General features: G+C 61.8%; 5 protein-coding genes across 5 annotated transcripts; 3 read left to right on the top strand and 2 right to left on the bottom strand.

Moving 5' to 3' along the window:
- Positions 1–891: 891 nt before the first annotated feature.
- Positions 892–3602, top strand: VTJ83DRAFT_2371 (DNA replication licensing factor MCM7; the record flags this gene model as incomplete). The annotated part of the gene is made up of 3 exons (XM_071008634.1): positions 892–940; positions 1009–3416; positions 3519–3602. The coding sequence occupies 3 exons, from the start codon at positions 892–894 to the stop codon at positions 3600–3602; spliced, it is 2541 nt and encodes an 846-aa protein (XP_070868911.1).
- Positions 3603–4239: 637 nt separating this feature from the next.
- Positions 4240–5822, bottom strand: VTJ83DRAFT_2372 (mitochondrial 37S ribosomal protein mS29; the record flags this gene model as incomplete). The annotated part of the gene is made up of 2 exons (XM_071008635.1): positions 4240–5042; positions 5150–5822. 2 exons carry the CDS (start codon positions 5820–5822, stop codon positions 4240–4242), a joined length of 1476 nt encoding a protein of 491 aa, XP_070868912.1.
- A 755-nt stretch (positions 5823–6577) lies between these two features.
- Positions 6578–7288, top strand: VTJ83DRAFT_2373 (uncharacterized protein; the record flags this gene model as incomplete). Its single annotated transcript, XM_071008636.1, has 1 exon — positions 6578–7288. One exon carries the CDS (start codon positions 6578–6580, stop codon positions 7286–7288), a length of 711 nt encoding a protein of 236 aa, XP_070868913.1.
- Positions 7289–8506: 1218 nt separating this feature from the next.
- On the bottom strand, positions 8507–10946 carry VTJ83DRAFT_2374 (uncharacterized protein; the record flags this gene model as incomplete). Its single annotated transcript, XM_071008637.1, has 3 exons — positions 8507–9318; positions 9389–10189; positions 10328–10946. 3 exons carry the CDS (start codon positions 10944–10946, stop codon positions 8507–8509), a joined length of 2232 nt encoding a protein of 743 aa, XP_070868914.1.
- A 3233-nt stretch (positions 10947–14179) lies between these two features.
- VTJ83DRAFT_2375 (uncharacterized protein) lies at positions 14180–15287 on the top strand (the record flags this gene model as incomplete). The annotated part of the gene is made up of 2 exons (XM_071008638.1): positions 14180–14546; positions 14668–15287. The coding sequence occupies 2 exons, from the start codon at positions 14180–14182 to the stop codon at positions 15285–15287; spliced, it is 987 nt and encodes a 328-aa protein (XP_070868915.1).
- Positions 15288–15697: the final 410 nt, after the last annotated feature.

Here is a 15697-nt window from a genome sequence, read left to right on the forward strand (position 1 = left end):
AGGGGGAGGACGCTTAGCTTACACAGGTAGCATATGGATGGACGCTATGGAGCCTGAGTACCTTCCTTATGTACTGTGTATGTAGTAGTCCCTAGGTCCACTTTACTTGCACATACTACACGTACACAGTACACAGTACAGACGCTACTATACAGCAATAGCACCCGCAGCACGCAGCGGAGCGGGGGCCCAGCAAAGGGATCTACCTATGTACACTACGTATGCAGTATACGGTGCTACAGTACTACAGCACTACAGTACCACAGTAGGTCCAAGGCCAAGACCACCTCAGCAGGACCAAGACCCTGACCCTGAGGAGTTCGGGGGTGGGACATCCATGGGAGAGGCACCTCCAGCACAGATCGGCACGGAGCTCACCTACCCCTAACCCTGGACACGCGAAAAAGCGCGGTTGGGGGCGGGCGGGCTGGCAAGCCCATTCCACTTTAAGACGCGTTTCGGCGCGTGCCCAGCCTCCTCGTGCCTGAGGTTGCATGCCCAAGCCCGCGCTCGCTTTCTTTTTTGCGGCCGGCGAACCAAAGCGCCCGAATCGCCAAACCAATGGACGGTCACCACACAAGCAAACCACCACCATTACACCGTACATTACAACCACCACCATTTACAACCACAACAACCACAACCACCACCACCACCACCACCGCCACCACCACTACCACTACTACCCCGTCAATACTCTGCCATTGCCGACCAACCTACCTCCTATCCACCTACCTCTCTACCTAGGAGAAGCCCTTTTGCTTCGGCTTCTTCCTTTCCTCCGTTTCGTTTCCTTCTCTCTTTTGTACAACACCCCCCCTCCCCCTCCCCCCCCAACGACTTGTCCAGCATCTCGGAGGGGTGTGGGACCCAAGACGACCAACCGCAGCCATGGCGCTCCTTCAGATGAAGTCGCCGGTCGACTATGACGTCCAGCTGAGTAAGTGCTAGAGCTCAAGATGTTTCGGAAATCCCCCCCCCCCTCCCCTAACTCTCCTCCACCACCAGCCGCCTTCCAAAACTTCCTCTCCGACTTCAAGGCTTCGGCCCAAGACACCATCACCACGGTGCTCGGCAACATCAACCTCGACGACTTCAGCGATGACGAGGACCTCATGAACGACGACGACGACGACAACGACAACGGCGGCGCCCGCGCCACCCGCCGCGGCCGGAGGGCGCCCAAGCCCAAGGAAGCCCCGCGCCACAAGTACCGGGACATGCTGCAGCAGCTCGCCGACCGCAAGATCAGCCAGGTCGTCATCGACCTCGACGACCTCGCCGCCTACGAAAAGGACCTCAACCAAGGCCTGCGCCTGACCGAGTGGGTCGAGCAAAACACCAAGCACTACGTCGAGATCGTGTCGCGCGCCGTCGACAAGCTCATGCCCCCGCCCGGCGAGGACATCACCTTCAAGGACGACGTGCTCGACGTGCTCATGGCCAACCGCGCGCAGCGCAACCAGATGCTCGCCGAGGTGGCGGACCGCGACTCGGACCCCACCCTCCTGCAGGACCAGTACCCGGCCCAGCTCACGCGCCGCTACACCCTCGTCTTCAAGCCCCGCTCCACGGCGGCCAACGGCGTCCCCGTCAAGGCCCTCTCGGTCCGCCAGGTCCGCGGCGAGCACCTCGGCCGGCTCATCACCATCCGCGGCATCGCCACCCGCGTCTCGGACGTCAAGCCCATCGTCCAGGTCAGCGCCTACACGTGCGACCGCTGCGGCTCCGAGATCTTCCAGCCCGTCACCGACAAGCAGTACGGGCCCCTCACCATCTGCCCCTCGCGCGACTGCCAGGAGAACCAGACCAAGGGCCAGCTCTACCCGTCGTCGCGCGCCTCCAAGTTCCTGCCCTTCCAGGAGGTCAAGATCCAGGAGCTCGCCGAGCAGGTGCCCATCGGCCAGATCCCCCGCACCCTGACCGTGCTGTGCTACGGCAGCCTCGTCCGCCAGGTCAGCCCCGGCGACGTCGTCGACATCGCCGGCATCTTCCTGCCCACCCCCTACACGGGCTTCCAGGCCATGCGCGCCGGCCTGCTCACCGACACGTACCTCGAGGCCCACCACGTGACGCAGCACAAGCGCGCCTACGAGGACATTGAGATCGACACCACCCTGGCCCGCCGCATCGCCCGGTTCACCCAGTCGGGCAACCAGTACGAGTACCTGGCCAAGTCCATCGCCCCCGAGATCTACGGCCACCTCGACGTGAAAAAGGCCCTCCTGCTGCTGCTCGTCGGCGGCGTCACCAAGGAGGTGGGCGACGGCATGCGCATCCGCGGCGACATCAACATCTGCCTCATGGGCGACCCCGGCGTGGCCAAGTCGCAGCTGCTCAAGTACATCTCCAAGGTGGCGCCCCGCGGCGTCTACACGTCGGGCCGCGGCAGCAGCGGCGTCGGCCTCACGGCCGCCGTCATGCGCGACCCCGTCACGGACGAGATGGTGCTCGAGGGCGGCGCCCTCGTCCTCGCCGACAACGGCATCTGCTGCATCGACGAGTTCGACAAGATGGACGAGAACGACCGCACCGCCATCCACGAGGTCATGGAGCAGCAGACCATCTCCATCTCCAAGGCCGGCATCACCACCACCCTCAACGCCCGCACCTCCATCCTCGCCGCCGCCAACCCCCTCTACGGCCGCTACAACACGCGCCTCTCGGCCGTCGAGAACATCAACCTGCCCGCCGCCCTCCTGTCGCGCTTCGACATCATGTTCCTGCTGCTCGACAACCCCTCGCGCGACACGGACGCCCAGCTCGCCCGCCACGTCGCCTACGTCCACATGCACTCGCGCCACCCGGACCTCGGCACCGCCGACGGCGTCGTCTTCTCCCCGGCCGAGGTCCGCGCCTACGTCGCCCAGGCCCGCACCTTCCGCCCCACCGTGCCCCAGGCCGTCTCCGAGTACATGGTCAAGACGTACGTCCGCCTGCGCAACAACCAGCGCCGCGCCGAGCGCCGCGCCGCCCAGGCCGGCGGGGCCGCCGCCGCCGCCGCCGCCTCGGCCGCCAGCGCCAACAACTTTGGCCACACCACGCCCCGCACCCTGCTCGGCGTCGTCCGCCTCGCCCAGGCCCTCGCCCGCCTGCGCTTCAGCAACACCGTCACCCAGGACGACGTCGACGAGGCCCTGCGCCTCGTCGAGGCCAGCCGCGAGAGCCTCCTCGCCACCGACGACCGCGGCGCCTCGGGCCGGAGGGGCCTCAACGCCAGCAGCAAGATTTACAACCTCGTCAAGGGCCTGGCCGACAGCGGCGCGTGCCGGCCCGACGACGCCGCCGACGACGACGATGACGAGGGCGCCGACGGCGTCGAGATGAGCCTCCGCAAGGTCAAGGAGCGCGTCATCGCCAAGGGCTTCACCGAGAACCAGTGGCTGGCCGCCCTCGAGGAGTATACCGAGCTCGATGTAAGTCTTTTGTCTCTTGTCGTTTCTTTTGTCAAAAAAAAAAGGACAAAAGTGGTTTTTGTTTTGAAACGTAGGCTGACGCAAGGGGATTCGCAACACCAGGTCTGGCAAACGGCGGGCAACGGCACCCGGCTCGTGTTTATCACGTCGGGCCAGGGCGAGCGCGAGGACAGCGCCGAGCTATGAGAGAGGAGGGGATGGTAGATGGGTAATGAGGGTCGGAGTTGGGGGTTGGGGTTGCCGCGGTGGGGTAGTACCGGCTTGGTTGGTTGGGTGGGTGGGCTCCTTTATGGCCTTTACATTTAGGGGGGGAGGGAGGGAGGGACGACGACGGTCTCGCATCGATCCATACGCACATGCACCGTATACGTGGTTTGGCCTGCGGTATTTCTTGTTTGGTTTTTTTTTTTTTTCTTGACGAGTCCGTGGGCGTTGGTAATGGGAAACCCGGAATGAAACTATACACGACGAGAGAGATGAAATTCTGCGCCTGAGGGAATTCACCAGAGGAGGTTGTGCCTGTCGTTTGGGGGGGTGGTGAAAACGGACAAGCATGACGAGGAATCATGTTCACGACGGCCTGTCGAACGGCTGGCTCATCCATCAGAAGCTTTAAGAAAAGAGAGAGAGAGAGAGACAGAGAGAGAGAGAGAGGCGTCTACAAGATATCTTGAGATTTCCCTCTATGGACACAAATCAATATACATCCATTTTTCCCCTGGGTCGTTTCACCCAGCGGCATGTATGGTAGTAGAGTTACACTCAACACCCTCCTCCTCCTCCTCCACCCCTCCCCTTCATATCCTTCTTTTTCATTTTCTTTTTACACGCGCATCGTAAGCAACGAAGCGCGCTCCATCTCGCCCAGCACGCCCCCGCCCGCCAGCGTCCACTTCTCAGCCACCGCCTTCTCGTCGACCACGGTGCGCAGCATGCCGCTGGCGGCCCAGTACTCGAGCAGGGCGCGGGCCTCGCGGCGGTCGACGCCGCCCAGGCGCAGCACCTGCACCGACCGGAGCACCGCGTCGACGCGCTCGTCGTAGCCGCGGAAGAAGGGGTCCTTTTGCGGCACCTCGACCCCCGGCTGCTGCTGCTGCTGCTGTTCCGCCTCGCGCTGGGCCAGCGCGAGCTCCATGCTCGGCGAGCGCGGGCTGTTGTTGCGGCTCGTGGCGCCCAGCACGGCGCCTCCGGCGGGGAACTTGACGGCGCCGCCGAGGGCGTCGGTGAAGAGGCGCACCAGGGCGAGGTCGAAGGCGTGGATGGGCTCAAAGGCCGGGCTGCGGTAGTCCGAGACGCGCATGACGTGGGCGAGGCCGTCGAGGGACAGCAGGATCGGCGGCCGGTTGGGCGCCGGGGCCATGAGCTCGTTCCAGAGCGCCTGGAAGATGACCCAGGCGCTGTCCACCTCCTTGGCCTGGTTGGCGATGGCCAGGAGCGGGGAGCCCGCGGGCAGGGACTGGGGCAGCTCCGAGTGCTCGCTGACGGTGAAGGTCTTGGCGAGCACGTCGGCGTTGGCCTTGCGGATGGCGTGCAGGAGCTTGAGGGCGTACACCGGCTGGCTGTATTGCACGGGGCTGGTGTCGGCGAGCGGGGCGTACTCGGTGACGGCGGTGGTGAGCTCCTGGGCTGGAAAGAGGAAAGTAAAAAGAAACACGGTGAGGTTAGCTACCTTGAGGCAAAAGGTTCTTCTCATCTCGTCTCCCTCTCGATTGGGGGTGGGGGGAGAGACATACCCTCGGGCAGGTGGATCACCACCCATTCGTTCAGGAACGCATGCGTCATGGCCTGCAGCAGCATCAAGCTCTTGCCCGTGACCTTGTTGCCCGTGACCACCATGCGCAAAACCTTGCGGGCGGCGGCGGCCTCCTGCATGCGCTGCGTCAGGTCGACCGTCTCCTTGCGCACCAGCACGGCCGGCTGGCGGAACATGCCCCAGGTCTGGGTGGGCTTGAAGGCCTCGCTGGCGCGCAGCTGGTCCTGGGTGGTGGGCGGCAGGGCCAGGACCTTGCCGACGTTGGCCGGGTCCGCCAGGTCCGGCGCGGCGAGGTCCGTCAGCCACGGCACCTTGATGGCGTTGTCGTTGCTGAGGGTGATGCGCTTGCGGTAGGCCTTGCGCTCGCCGGGGAGCGGCGACTTGCCGTGGTCGAGCGACTTCTGCTTCTTCTTGCCCTTGAGCGTGAGCCTCTTGCCCTTGCGCACGTGGCCCTTGGCGGCGGCCTGCTGGCCCTGGGAGCTGCTCTTGGGCGCGGCTGCTGCCGCCGGCGTCGTCGAGAAGGGCGCTCTCCGGGAGGCGGCCGCCGTCAGCGGCGGCGTCGCCGGCTTCAAGGCCGAGGCGGGCGGCGGGGCCGAGAGTCGCAGGGCCGCCGACGGCCGCACGAGGCACCGCAGGCAATTGGGGGCCGACATGGTCGAGCCGGCTCGTGGGTCGTCGTTGCTGTCGTCTTGGGGGGCCGTCGGTGTCGCTCTATCGCATCGCGGGGCGCTTTCGCTGTCTTGTGGCTTGCCCGCCCCCAAAGCTCCAAATTTCACACAAGCACGGCACGATGGATCTTGTCATTTCTTGGGTTTCGGGATCCCGGGGCGCGAGAAAGTTGAGAGGGCCGGCCCGTGCCCCGACCCAGGGTTAGGGTCCGTGTCTTCTCCCCCTCAACTTTCCGACTGCGTGCCTCCTTTTCCTGCAAGCCACAGGGTAAACATGGCAAGGGTTCTAGACGAAAAGTCTTGGATTCATTTTCCAAGTGACTTTTTTCGTCGGCTTTCCAGAATCCCATGGGGATGTGGTAGACTTTAACCCGGGGCACTTCCCCCGCCGTTTACATGCTAGTACACAGTAATTACACAATTCCCCATCTTGGGAATTCCCGTGTGGGGCCGGTTTTCTGCCAGAGCTCACCGCCTAAATTTTCGGACCTCTCCCAACCTCGACAACCTCAATCCATCTTGCTTGCTTGCATCTCTGCTTCGGTCGATTCCACTGCAACTTTCCACAGAGATACACACCCTCCCCCCCTCCCGCCGCCGCCTCTTCCAACGAGACCTCCCAACATCGCCGCTTCTCGGAACCTCACCAACCACTTCTCCAAATCAACCCGCCCGTCAATTGGCTTTTCAATACCCCAATACCCCATCTTCAAAACAAAGAAACAACCCATCCGCCCACCATGGCCGCCACAACAGCATCAACACCAGCAGCAACAGCCACAACCGCCACAACAACAACAACGACGACGACGACGACGACGACGACGACAACAGCAGCGCCTGCCTCCAAGCCGGCCAAGCTCCCCATCACCGTCGAAAAGCCCACCCCTTACACCTTTGACCTCGGCCTCCTCCTCGCCAACGACCCCAACCCCGTCGCCGCCCCGCGGACCGCCGACCGCGCCGCCCTCGAGTCCCACCTCGCCGCCGTGGCCCGCGACGGCGCCCAGGTGCTCATCAACCAGCTCCTCACCACCTGCCCCATCTCGTCCACCCCGCAGGGCGTCCTGCTCGGCCTGCCGCCCGCCACCACGCCGCTGCCGCGCGAGAAGCCCGTCCCCGACGTCTCCAACAACGGCAAGCCCGAGACCAAGTGGTCCGCCTTTGCCAAGCGCCGCGGCATCAAGCCCAAGACGCGCGAGCAGCGCCGCAACCTGCAGTACAACGAGGCCACGGGCGAGTGGGAGCGCAAGTGGGGCTACAAGGGCGCCAACAAGGCCGGCCAGGACGCCCCCATCATCGAGGTCAAGGCCAAGGACGAGGAGAGGCGCATGGCCGAGGGCAAGAGCGTCCGCGGCGACAAGAGGAGGGAGATCCGCGAGAGGGTCAAGAGGAACGAGAGGCGCATGCGGAGAAACCTGAGGAACCAGGAAAAGGCCGGCGGGAAATAGACGTTGGCGCCGGCTGGGGCAAGAATCAGGAGAGGAAGGACGACTGTATGTGCGAGGGGATTCGTCTGCGTCTGCGTCTGCGTCTGCATCTTGGGTTTCTTCTTGTCGGGCGGGCTGTATACGGTACCTGTGAGTTTTGTTGTCCCCTCGGCGGACAAATAAATCAGGTCTGCCGAGGGGGGTGGTGCTTGCTGTGTCAACCAATGATTTCGGCGTTGAGGACTCGGTGGCTAGGGAACAGGAAAGGCCAAAAGAAAAACAAAAACGAAAAAAACAAGGCCGCAGAATACCTCTCGGAGATAATCAAACCAGTTTCTTCGTCATGACCAAAGTCAGGTCCTTCTACTTTCCATGCTCCCTACGTATGCTCGCCCATCGTATCCAAACACCCAGAGGAACGGCGCACCGGGCTTGTCGCGAAACCAAAACTGTCTCCAGGACGCACATCCATTTCGCGCTCTCCGCTGCCTTTACGAGCAGCATCCCATCCCTCTATGATACAATCGCGCTCGTTCAAGCAAAAGAAAAGAAAAAGTCAAAATGACAAGTCCCTCCCCCTCCTGGCTATGTCCTGATCTAATCGCCTACCGCCCCCCCTCCCCCTCTCCCTCCATGTTTGCCACCAGATGGGTTGTAATAGCGACCCCAAGAGCAGTCCCTCCTCCTCCTCCTCCTCCTCCTCCTCCTCCTCGTTCCTTGTGGCCAAGCTTTAGCTCCCTTTGTTTGAACTCTTCCACCCCCCCTTAGACCACCAGATCTGGAGGTATCAACCAGCACGTCGAGAACAAAAATGACACAGGCACAAACGAATCTCGAATGACGGAGAAAACACCCGCACAGAGACGCAAACTCCCGCATCCAATAATCCCAGAGACCGATAAACAAGAAACAAATTGATTAAACCCCACGACCCCTCAGGGGCATGGGCTGGCTCGCGCTGGACGAAAAAACATCGCTCATCGGCTGGCCGACCCCCACTCGAGGACGAGAAAGCTCATATGTGGGCGGATCGTGCTTTGGCTGAAGGGGGGAAGTGGAAAGATCGTGGGGCGTCGAGCGTCGAGAGCGAAGTATCAAAACAGAAGCCAGATGGCAAAAAAGATATCGTCAAGGTCGTCGGATGATTGGAGGCGGATAATAACGGGGCGGGTTGGCCGTAGAACAAGCCCGCAACCACAACCATAACAAGAACAAGTCGCAGATCCGGCGCCCTCGCGCTCAGAGGTTCAGCGGCGAAAGCGGCTTGATGGGCGAGAGCGGCCTCAGCTCGCCCGCCGCCGTCTTCCTCGGCGTGTCCAGGCTGCTGTCGATCGTGAGCGTCGTCGTGGCGATTGCCGAGCCCGCTTCCCCGCTCTCCGAGTCGGCCGTCGCTGGCAGCCGCTTCTTCTTGATCGGTTTCGGCTGCTGCTCGGCCTTTGCATTCTTGTCGCTGCTGTCCGACGAGGACACGCTTCGCTGTAGCTGTTGTTGTTGTTGTTGCTGCTGCTGCTGCTGCTGCTGCTGCTGCTGCTGCTGTTGTTGTTGTTGTTGCTGGTCCTCGCGCCTCTCCTCCTCAACGGCCCGCGCGGCAGCGCCGTTGCTCCGATCTCTCGACGCGATCCTCGGCGGCGGCTGGTCAAACAACGCATACTCCTCCTCGATGTACTTGGCTTCGTTCTTGCAGCCCTTCCAGCAGTCGCGCCAGTCGCAGACGAGGAACTTGAAGCAAAAGGCGTCGATCTTCATGCAGGGCTGGAAGCAGATGCAAAGATTGCGAAAGTCCATCTTGTTCTTGTCCGAGTGGGCGAGGAGGAGACTGAGGTGGCACGTGATGGCGAAGAGAAGATAGTAGTTGAAGGGAGGCAGGTTGGAGAGCTCCTCAACGAGCAGGTCGGGAACCTTTTCGGCCCCGGCGCACTCCCGGGCGATCCTCTCCTGCGCCTCCTTGGGGAAGAGCTCGTCGGGCAGCTCGCGCAGCCACGCTTTAAGCATCGAGCCTATGATGTTGATATCGTAGAGATCCGGCTGCTCAAAGAGGTCCACATCCAGCTCTAGGAGGAGGAGACAAAGGTCAGGTCAGCGGTTGTCGCGTACAAACGGGGAGAGAACCATCCAACATACCCTCGTCAAACTTGCGTTGCCACTTCTTGATCTGCGGCCCGCTCCCAGGCACCCGGTAGAGCCCCTCCACCTCGCTGCCCTTGTAGTTCAGGTAGTCGATGGCTCGCCAGGGGAAGGCAGGCATCCAAAACTCCGTCTTGTCCCGCGAGTCCTCGAGCCGCTTGGAGATGCGGGTGAGGCGCGTTTGCTCGACGAGCGGCAGGTTGATGACCTTGAGCTGGTAGTGCTCATCGTCCACGACCGGCTCCTTGGGCGGAGGCGGGTCGTTTCGCGGGCCAAAGATGCGATCACGAAGCACGCCGGCCGCCCTGCTATGCTTGAGGTTGCTGAGGAAGGCGCCTCCGGGGGTCTGGGGATGCGAGGGAGCGGGCGGCTTCTGGCGGCCTTCGTGATCGCGGCCCCGGCTGCTTTCCTTGTCCCTCGACTGGGACCGTTCGGCCGAATGGTTCCTCACCGCCGACGACATCATTTCTCGGAAGGACCTGTCGCGAGGCTGGAGCGGGGCTGTCCTCGGGGTGCCGGCTGGACCGTACGGGTTTTCGGCGTCGAGGTGCCTCCCTGGCGTGTTGGCCGGCGGAGGAGCGCTCTCCTTGGGGCTCGGGCTGTCGACGCCGTTGTTGTCCTTGAAGGACTTCGTACGGCCGAGCAGGTGGAAGGGTTTGGGCTTGGACTTTTTGGTGGACGTGACCGAGTTGCTGCTTGGGCTGCCCTCGATCTCAAGGGTCGAGGCGAGCGACACGTCAGACCTCGACGGTAACGGGGTGTTGGGCTTCTGCAACGACTGGTCCTGCTGGAACGAATCTGGAGACACCGAGGAAAGATGATTAGCCCAACCTGAAACAGGATGCGATAAGGCTCGCCCGGCAATATGATCCACAGCGACAGGGGGATTCCAGGAGGAAAAGTGATGCAGGGAACACGCAAAAAGCGAGCGCTTACCTGACTTGCTGCTTTGTTTCGAGAGCACCGGCCGGTCGGCGTCTCTGGACATGATCTCGGTGCGTGAATTGGAGTGTTGGTGCACAGATCGATCGGAGGACTTCTGGCTCTTGCCGAAGCCGAAAAAGAAGCCTGATTTCGAGGCCTTGTCTTCGCGCCGCGCGTGCTTGTGGCCCGGGTTTGGCTGCGGCGGATGCTGTTGTTGTTGCGGCTGCGGCTGCGGCTGCTGCTGCTGCTGCGGCGGCGGCGGCGGCGGCGGCGGCTGTTGGTCTACTGGCTGGTCTACCGGCAAGGGCTGCGGCGGGTCGCGGACGTCATCCGATCGCTGATGCTGATTCTGATGCTGATGCTGATGCTGATGCTGATGCTGACGCGGGCCGTCCGAGGGGTCGAGCAGGACGTCGGCCAGCGGTTGGGGGCCACCCGGGTCAGCAGCGGTCGGCGCGGCTATGTCTCCTTTGTTGTGGCCGTGGCGCAAAGGCGAGCGCGGGGATCGCGGGGACGCGGCGTCGGGGGGGAGTCGTGCAGAACGAGACGGCGTCTCGGTCGGACGAGACTCATTGCTGAGGCGTATCGTATCCTCGAGCGGGAGGGGTTCTGGCGCAGGCTTGCGGCCCATTTTGTCCGGTCGGGGAGGGGGGGGAGGTCGGCCAGGTGTGCCGCCGGGCCACCTGGTTGACGAAACGGGACAGGCCTGTTGGGGTCAGATGCGGTATGGGTGCGGAAGGCTTCTGGGCGCGTTGCTGTCCCTGATCGGGGTGTTTCCTGTTTCCTGTTCCTGCGCGGAAGGGCCAGAAGACGGAGGACTGGCCGCGGATGGAGCACGGAGGACTTGGCCGAGCCAGGGGTCGGTGTGTGTGCCGGGCAAGCTCCTGATTTGCGATCCGCTGCGCGCAACTCTGCCGCACCAACGTGCAGGGGCCAACCGGTTGCAGCGATGCAGGCGACTGCTTTGCTGGGCCCGCAGCCGTGACACAGGTCCGAGTTGTATTAAGGAGCCGGGGTTGGTCGTGACAAGACGAAACTCGGTCGGATTGTCGTCGATGTGACAAATGAGCAATCTCTTGGAAAGCCAAAGCACGGACGAAATGGGCGATGGAGAGGCTTTGATTTCGAAGGAGAAGCCGAAAAGGACGGGGGGCCACGCTTAGCGGTTTTGGAACTGGCTCGATCGGGCCCAGGGACCCGATCAATGGCTGGAACTGCTTCTTCTCAGGGTCCCCGGCGACAGGAGAGGAGGAAACGGGGGGTGCGCCACACGAAGTCAACCTTGTGCCAACGGATCACTGAAACAGATGAAAAACAACGAAAAAAAATTGTCTGAGGGGAACAAAGATGTCCGAAGAGCAAAGGAAAAGAGCCGGAGCGAACAGACACACCGCTCGTCCAATTACGATCATGTCAAGATATTTCCCACGCCACCATTAGCGCCAGGTGCCTGTCAAATGGTTTCTCTGAACACAATGGATGCAGGAACTCGAGCCTCCCGCGCACCATGAAATTGGACACGGAGGAATCCACAATCGAAGTCAGTCACGAATGGGCCACGACCCAGGGCGCTGAGCCGCCCCCCGGGGGAAGAGGGGGGGGGGGGGGAAGCCACCAGAACCCCGCCTGTGTGGCTCCCCGTTTTACTACTATACACAGTATACTGCGTAGACATCGACTTCCCCCGGTCACTGGCTTGCATCGCGCCAACCCATCAGGCCATCACTGCACGCAGTATATACATTAGTAGTTCCTTGATTCCCCGCCAACTCGGCTGAGCCAAGCAATGACGGAACCCACGAAAAGGCAAAAATGGCAGCTTCCCGGAAACAATCTGGCATCTGTGTGTTGTAGGACACTCCAGCTGGTCCTCTTGCAACAGCCTCCGGGGGCCCACCGATCGAGGCGCCCCGCGCATCGCACGCTCCGACGGTCCCTTCACCGGAAACAGGAGAAGGTACACGTGCGGAAAGATCCCTGAGCTAACGTCGAGCCGGATGCATCACAGTAAAACGTGCGCATCCTCGTGAGGTTATAGTAGACCTGGTGACAGGGGACGCCAGCATAGGACTTCGAACTTGGCGGTCGCCATCCTGTAGGATGTCCAAAAGGGTGGCCTGAAACGGATTCCAGAGCCCGATCTCTCGGGGCAAACCATCAAAGACGCCAACGGGGTCGGTTGGCCCAATGAGGACGGCGTTGTCTTCTCCTGCCCTAGCCGCCGCACTGTCGCCGTCGGGTGCGCACAAAAGAAGTGCGGGAGGCGCTGGTGTGACAGGACTGCAGGTCGACGATGTACGCAGTACACGCGGTGGACTCGAAGGAACGAGCGAGCGCCAAGGGTGTCTTCTCCTCAACCGCCTGCAACGCACTGTCGGCGTCGCCTCGCCGAGACGAACGGTCTCGTCTCCACTTGTCGGCAGGAAACGAGGAGATCAAGGCGGCGCGTGTGACGCTCCTAGCGCAGAAGTCCCAAGGCAGAGGAGTAGGAAGCAGGACGGGATTTTCGTGACAATGTGATAAAAGCGCTCGAAAATGAGGGGTCAGCCACAACACCACGGGTTTGTCCATCCACACCCATCCATCTTGCCTCAGCGGGCGCCCGGATGTTCTCGTTTCTGGCCGGAAGCGCCGTTGCCGCCGGGCCCCGTCGAGGGCCCAACGCGGCCGTGGCTCCGGGGGGGAGAGTCGACAGCAAGCTCGCGGACGCGAGCATCCCCGCCTCCCCCCCTCCCCCACGACTGATGCAGCCCGCCAACAACTGCTCGTTCCCATCAGAGCCCAAGCTCGCTGAAGAAGGTCGTCCCTCCGCATGCAGCCTGCATTCCAGACCACCTTCCATCGCTGTGGTTCAAGGTTGAGTGGTCATGCGGGGTGTCGGAAGACATGGATCTGACGCTAACCGCAATGGCTTAGCTCCAGGAACACAGCAGATCTGAAACTCGGTGCTTCGGCTTGGCCCAGACCCATGATTGGAATGTTGGAAGATGATCGCAAGCATGGCCTTGGATGGCAGGCATCAAGCACGTGTCGGCACAGCCTCGTCTCAGCTTCGGATGCATTTTTGAGAATTCGTCAGTCTTACAAAGAAAGGTCCCGATCCTTTGGAGCCGAACATCCATGGCAACCGGGCATGCTGCTGACTGGAGGTTCCCGCCCGTCTCCTCTATCCCCGCATGTCCACACAGTAGGTGACGGCCGGTCCGCATTCCACACACAGTAACACCTGGATGGCGTGTACATATGGCCTACGGAGGATGCTTTCCGGGTTCTCGGGGGGGACCGAGATGCTGGGAAGAGCAAGGCTATGTATGAGAGTCATGCTGGTTTCTGATTTCTCTGTGGACAAAGCACACCCTGTTTGGTACAGTGTATAACTAGCACTTTGAAATCCAACACTGCCCAGGGCGCCAAGCGCACACTGGGCAGCTCGATCTACGTCGGTACGAAGCCGGAGTGGAGCAGGCTTGGTGGGAGACAATCTCAAATAGGAAATTTCCAAATGATTGAAGTCTATGTACTTGGCTGTTCGGTATCTGTTGAGCCAGAGCATTCATGTCTTCCAAGGTTGTTGCCCAAGGTGCATTGCTCGTACATACACTACCGTGCACGTACAAGGAGTATACGTCCACCCAAGTTTCGCCAACGTTGTCGTCAATAACTATTAGCGTACAAAGGCATCCAGCTCACCGAGGATGGCCCTCATGTCATTACGTAATCCATGTTGCGCCGGGTGGGACCTACCCCCGGCCCGGCCGTTGCAGAGGCCATGACGGGAGCTTCGACGTGCTTCGCCGGGACCCGGCCCCTCCCAGACTCGGACCCCGGCCACACACACACGAGCACGCTCTACAATAACTCCCCATGGCGCAAAAATTTGAACAACTTCCCGAAGAACTCCAGCTGGCCACGTCGGCCCACGTCAAGTACATCCAGAGCCTGGACACGAGGAAAGACGAATATGGCTACTGGCTGACGGAGCACCTCCGCCTCAACGGGCTGTACTGGGGCCTCACGGCGCTGCACCTGCTGGGCCACCCGGACGCCCTGCCGCGGGACGAGACCATCAACTTTGTGCTGTCCTGCCAGCACGACAGTGGCGGCTTCGGCGCCGCCCCGGGCCACGACGCCCACATGCTGTCGACCGTCAGCGCCGTGCAGATCCTGGCCACGGTCGACGCTCTGGATGAGCTCGACGCGCGCGGCAAGGGGAGGTTGCAGGTGGGCAAGTGTGCGTACCTGATCTCCCTCGTTCCCCTCTGTCCACCCCAACAACCCGGTCCCTCCCCCCCCCCCCCCAACCCTCCAAGCCATTTCCAAGCGTTGCTGACCCTTCTTCCCTCCTCGCGCAGTCATCGCCAACCTCCAAAACCCAGAGACGGGCACCTTCGCCGGCGACGAGTGGGGCGAGGAGGACACCCGCTTCCTGTACGGCGCCTTCAACGCGCTCTCCCTGCTCGGGCTCCTCCACCTCATCGACGTGGACAAGGCTGTCCACCACGTCGCGGCCTGCGCCAACTTTGACGGCGGCTACGGCGTGAGCCCCGGGGCCGAGTCGCACGCGGGGCAGATCTTCACCTGCGTCGCCGCCCTGACCATCGCCGGCCGGCAAGACCTGATCGACAAGGAGCGCCTGGGACGGTGGCTCAGCGAGCGGCAGGTGGCCGGCGGCGGGCTCAACGGCCGGCCGGAGAAGAAGGAGGACGTGTGCTACAGCTGGTGGGTGCTGAGCAGCCTCGAGATGATTGGCAAGACGCACTGGATCGACAGGGATCGCCTGGCGGCCTTTATCTTGCGGTGTCAGGATCCGGAGAACGGCGGCATCTCGGACCGGCCTGGGGATATGGTTGATGTCTGGCACACCGTGTTTGGTATCGCGGGGCTGAGCCTGCTCAAGTACCCCGGCTTGGAGCCCGTTGACGAGGTGTACTGCATGCCGAAGGCGGTTACCGCGAGGGTATTGGGCCGTTAAAGCCAATGCGTACCTTGTTTTCCCTGCTCGCGCCACAGCCCGACGTGGTGCTTTGTGCTCTCTTGCTTCTTCCTGCCGGATGCGCCACCCGTAGGATGGATCGCAATGTGATGCGCCGGACGGGTTTTCTGGTCTTTCCATGTTGTTGATCTTGGTCTCTTGCAATCTAATAGCCTTCCAACATGATACAGCGTTGGATTGGATACAAGGCAAGAGAAGATTGACTCGTCGCCATATCCTTGCCACGCCCGGCGTTCTGGTGCCGCAGGTGTGGAATGATCGTCAACGACGAACATTTCTGTCATAGCCCCGAAATTCATCATGGCGATATCTCAGACAGGTCCCCATCTCGAAAGCGCTCCGTGGCGGGACACACCAGGCAGCCGCTCTATAGGATCGACTGAATACAC

The sequence above is a fragment of the Remersonia thermophila genome, chromosome 2, assembly GCF_042764415.1.
Source record: "Remersonia thermophila strain ATCC 22073 chromosome 2, whole genome shotgun sequence".
In the NCBI taxonomy this organism is placed as follows: domain Eukaryota; kingdom Fungi; phylum Ascomycota; class Sordariomycetes; order Sordariales; family Chaetomiaceae; genus Remersonia; species Remersonia thermophila.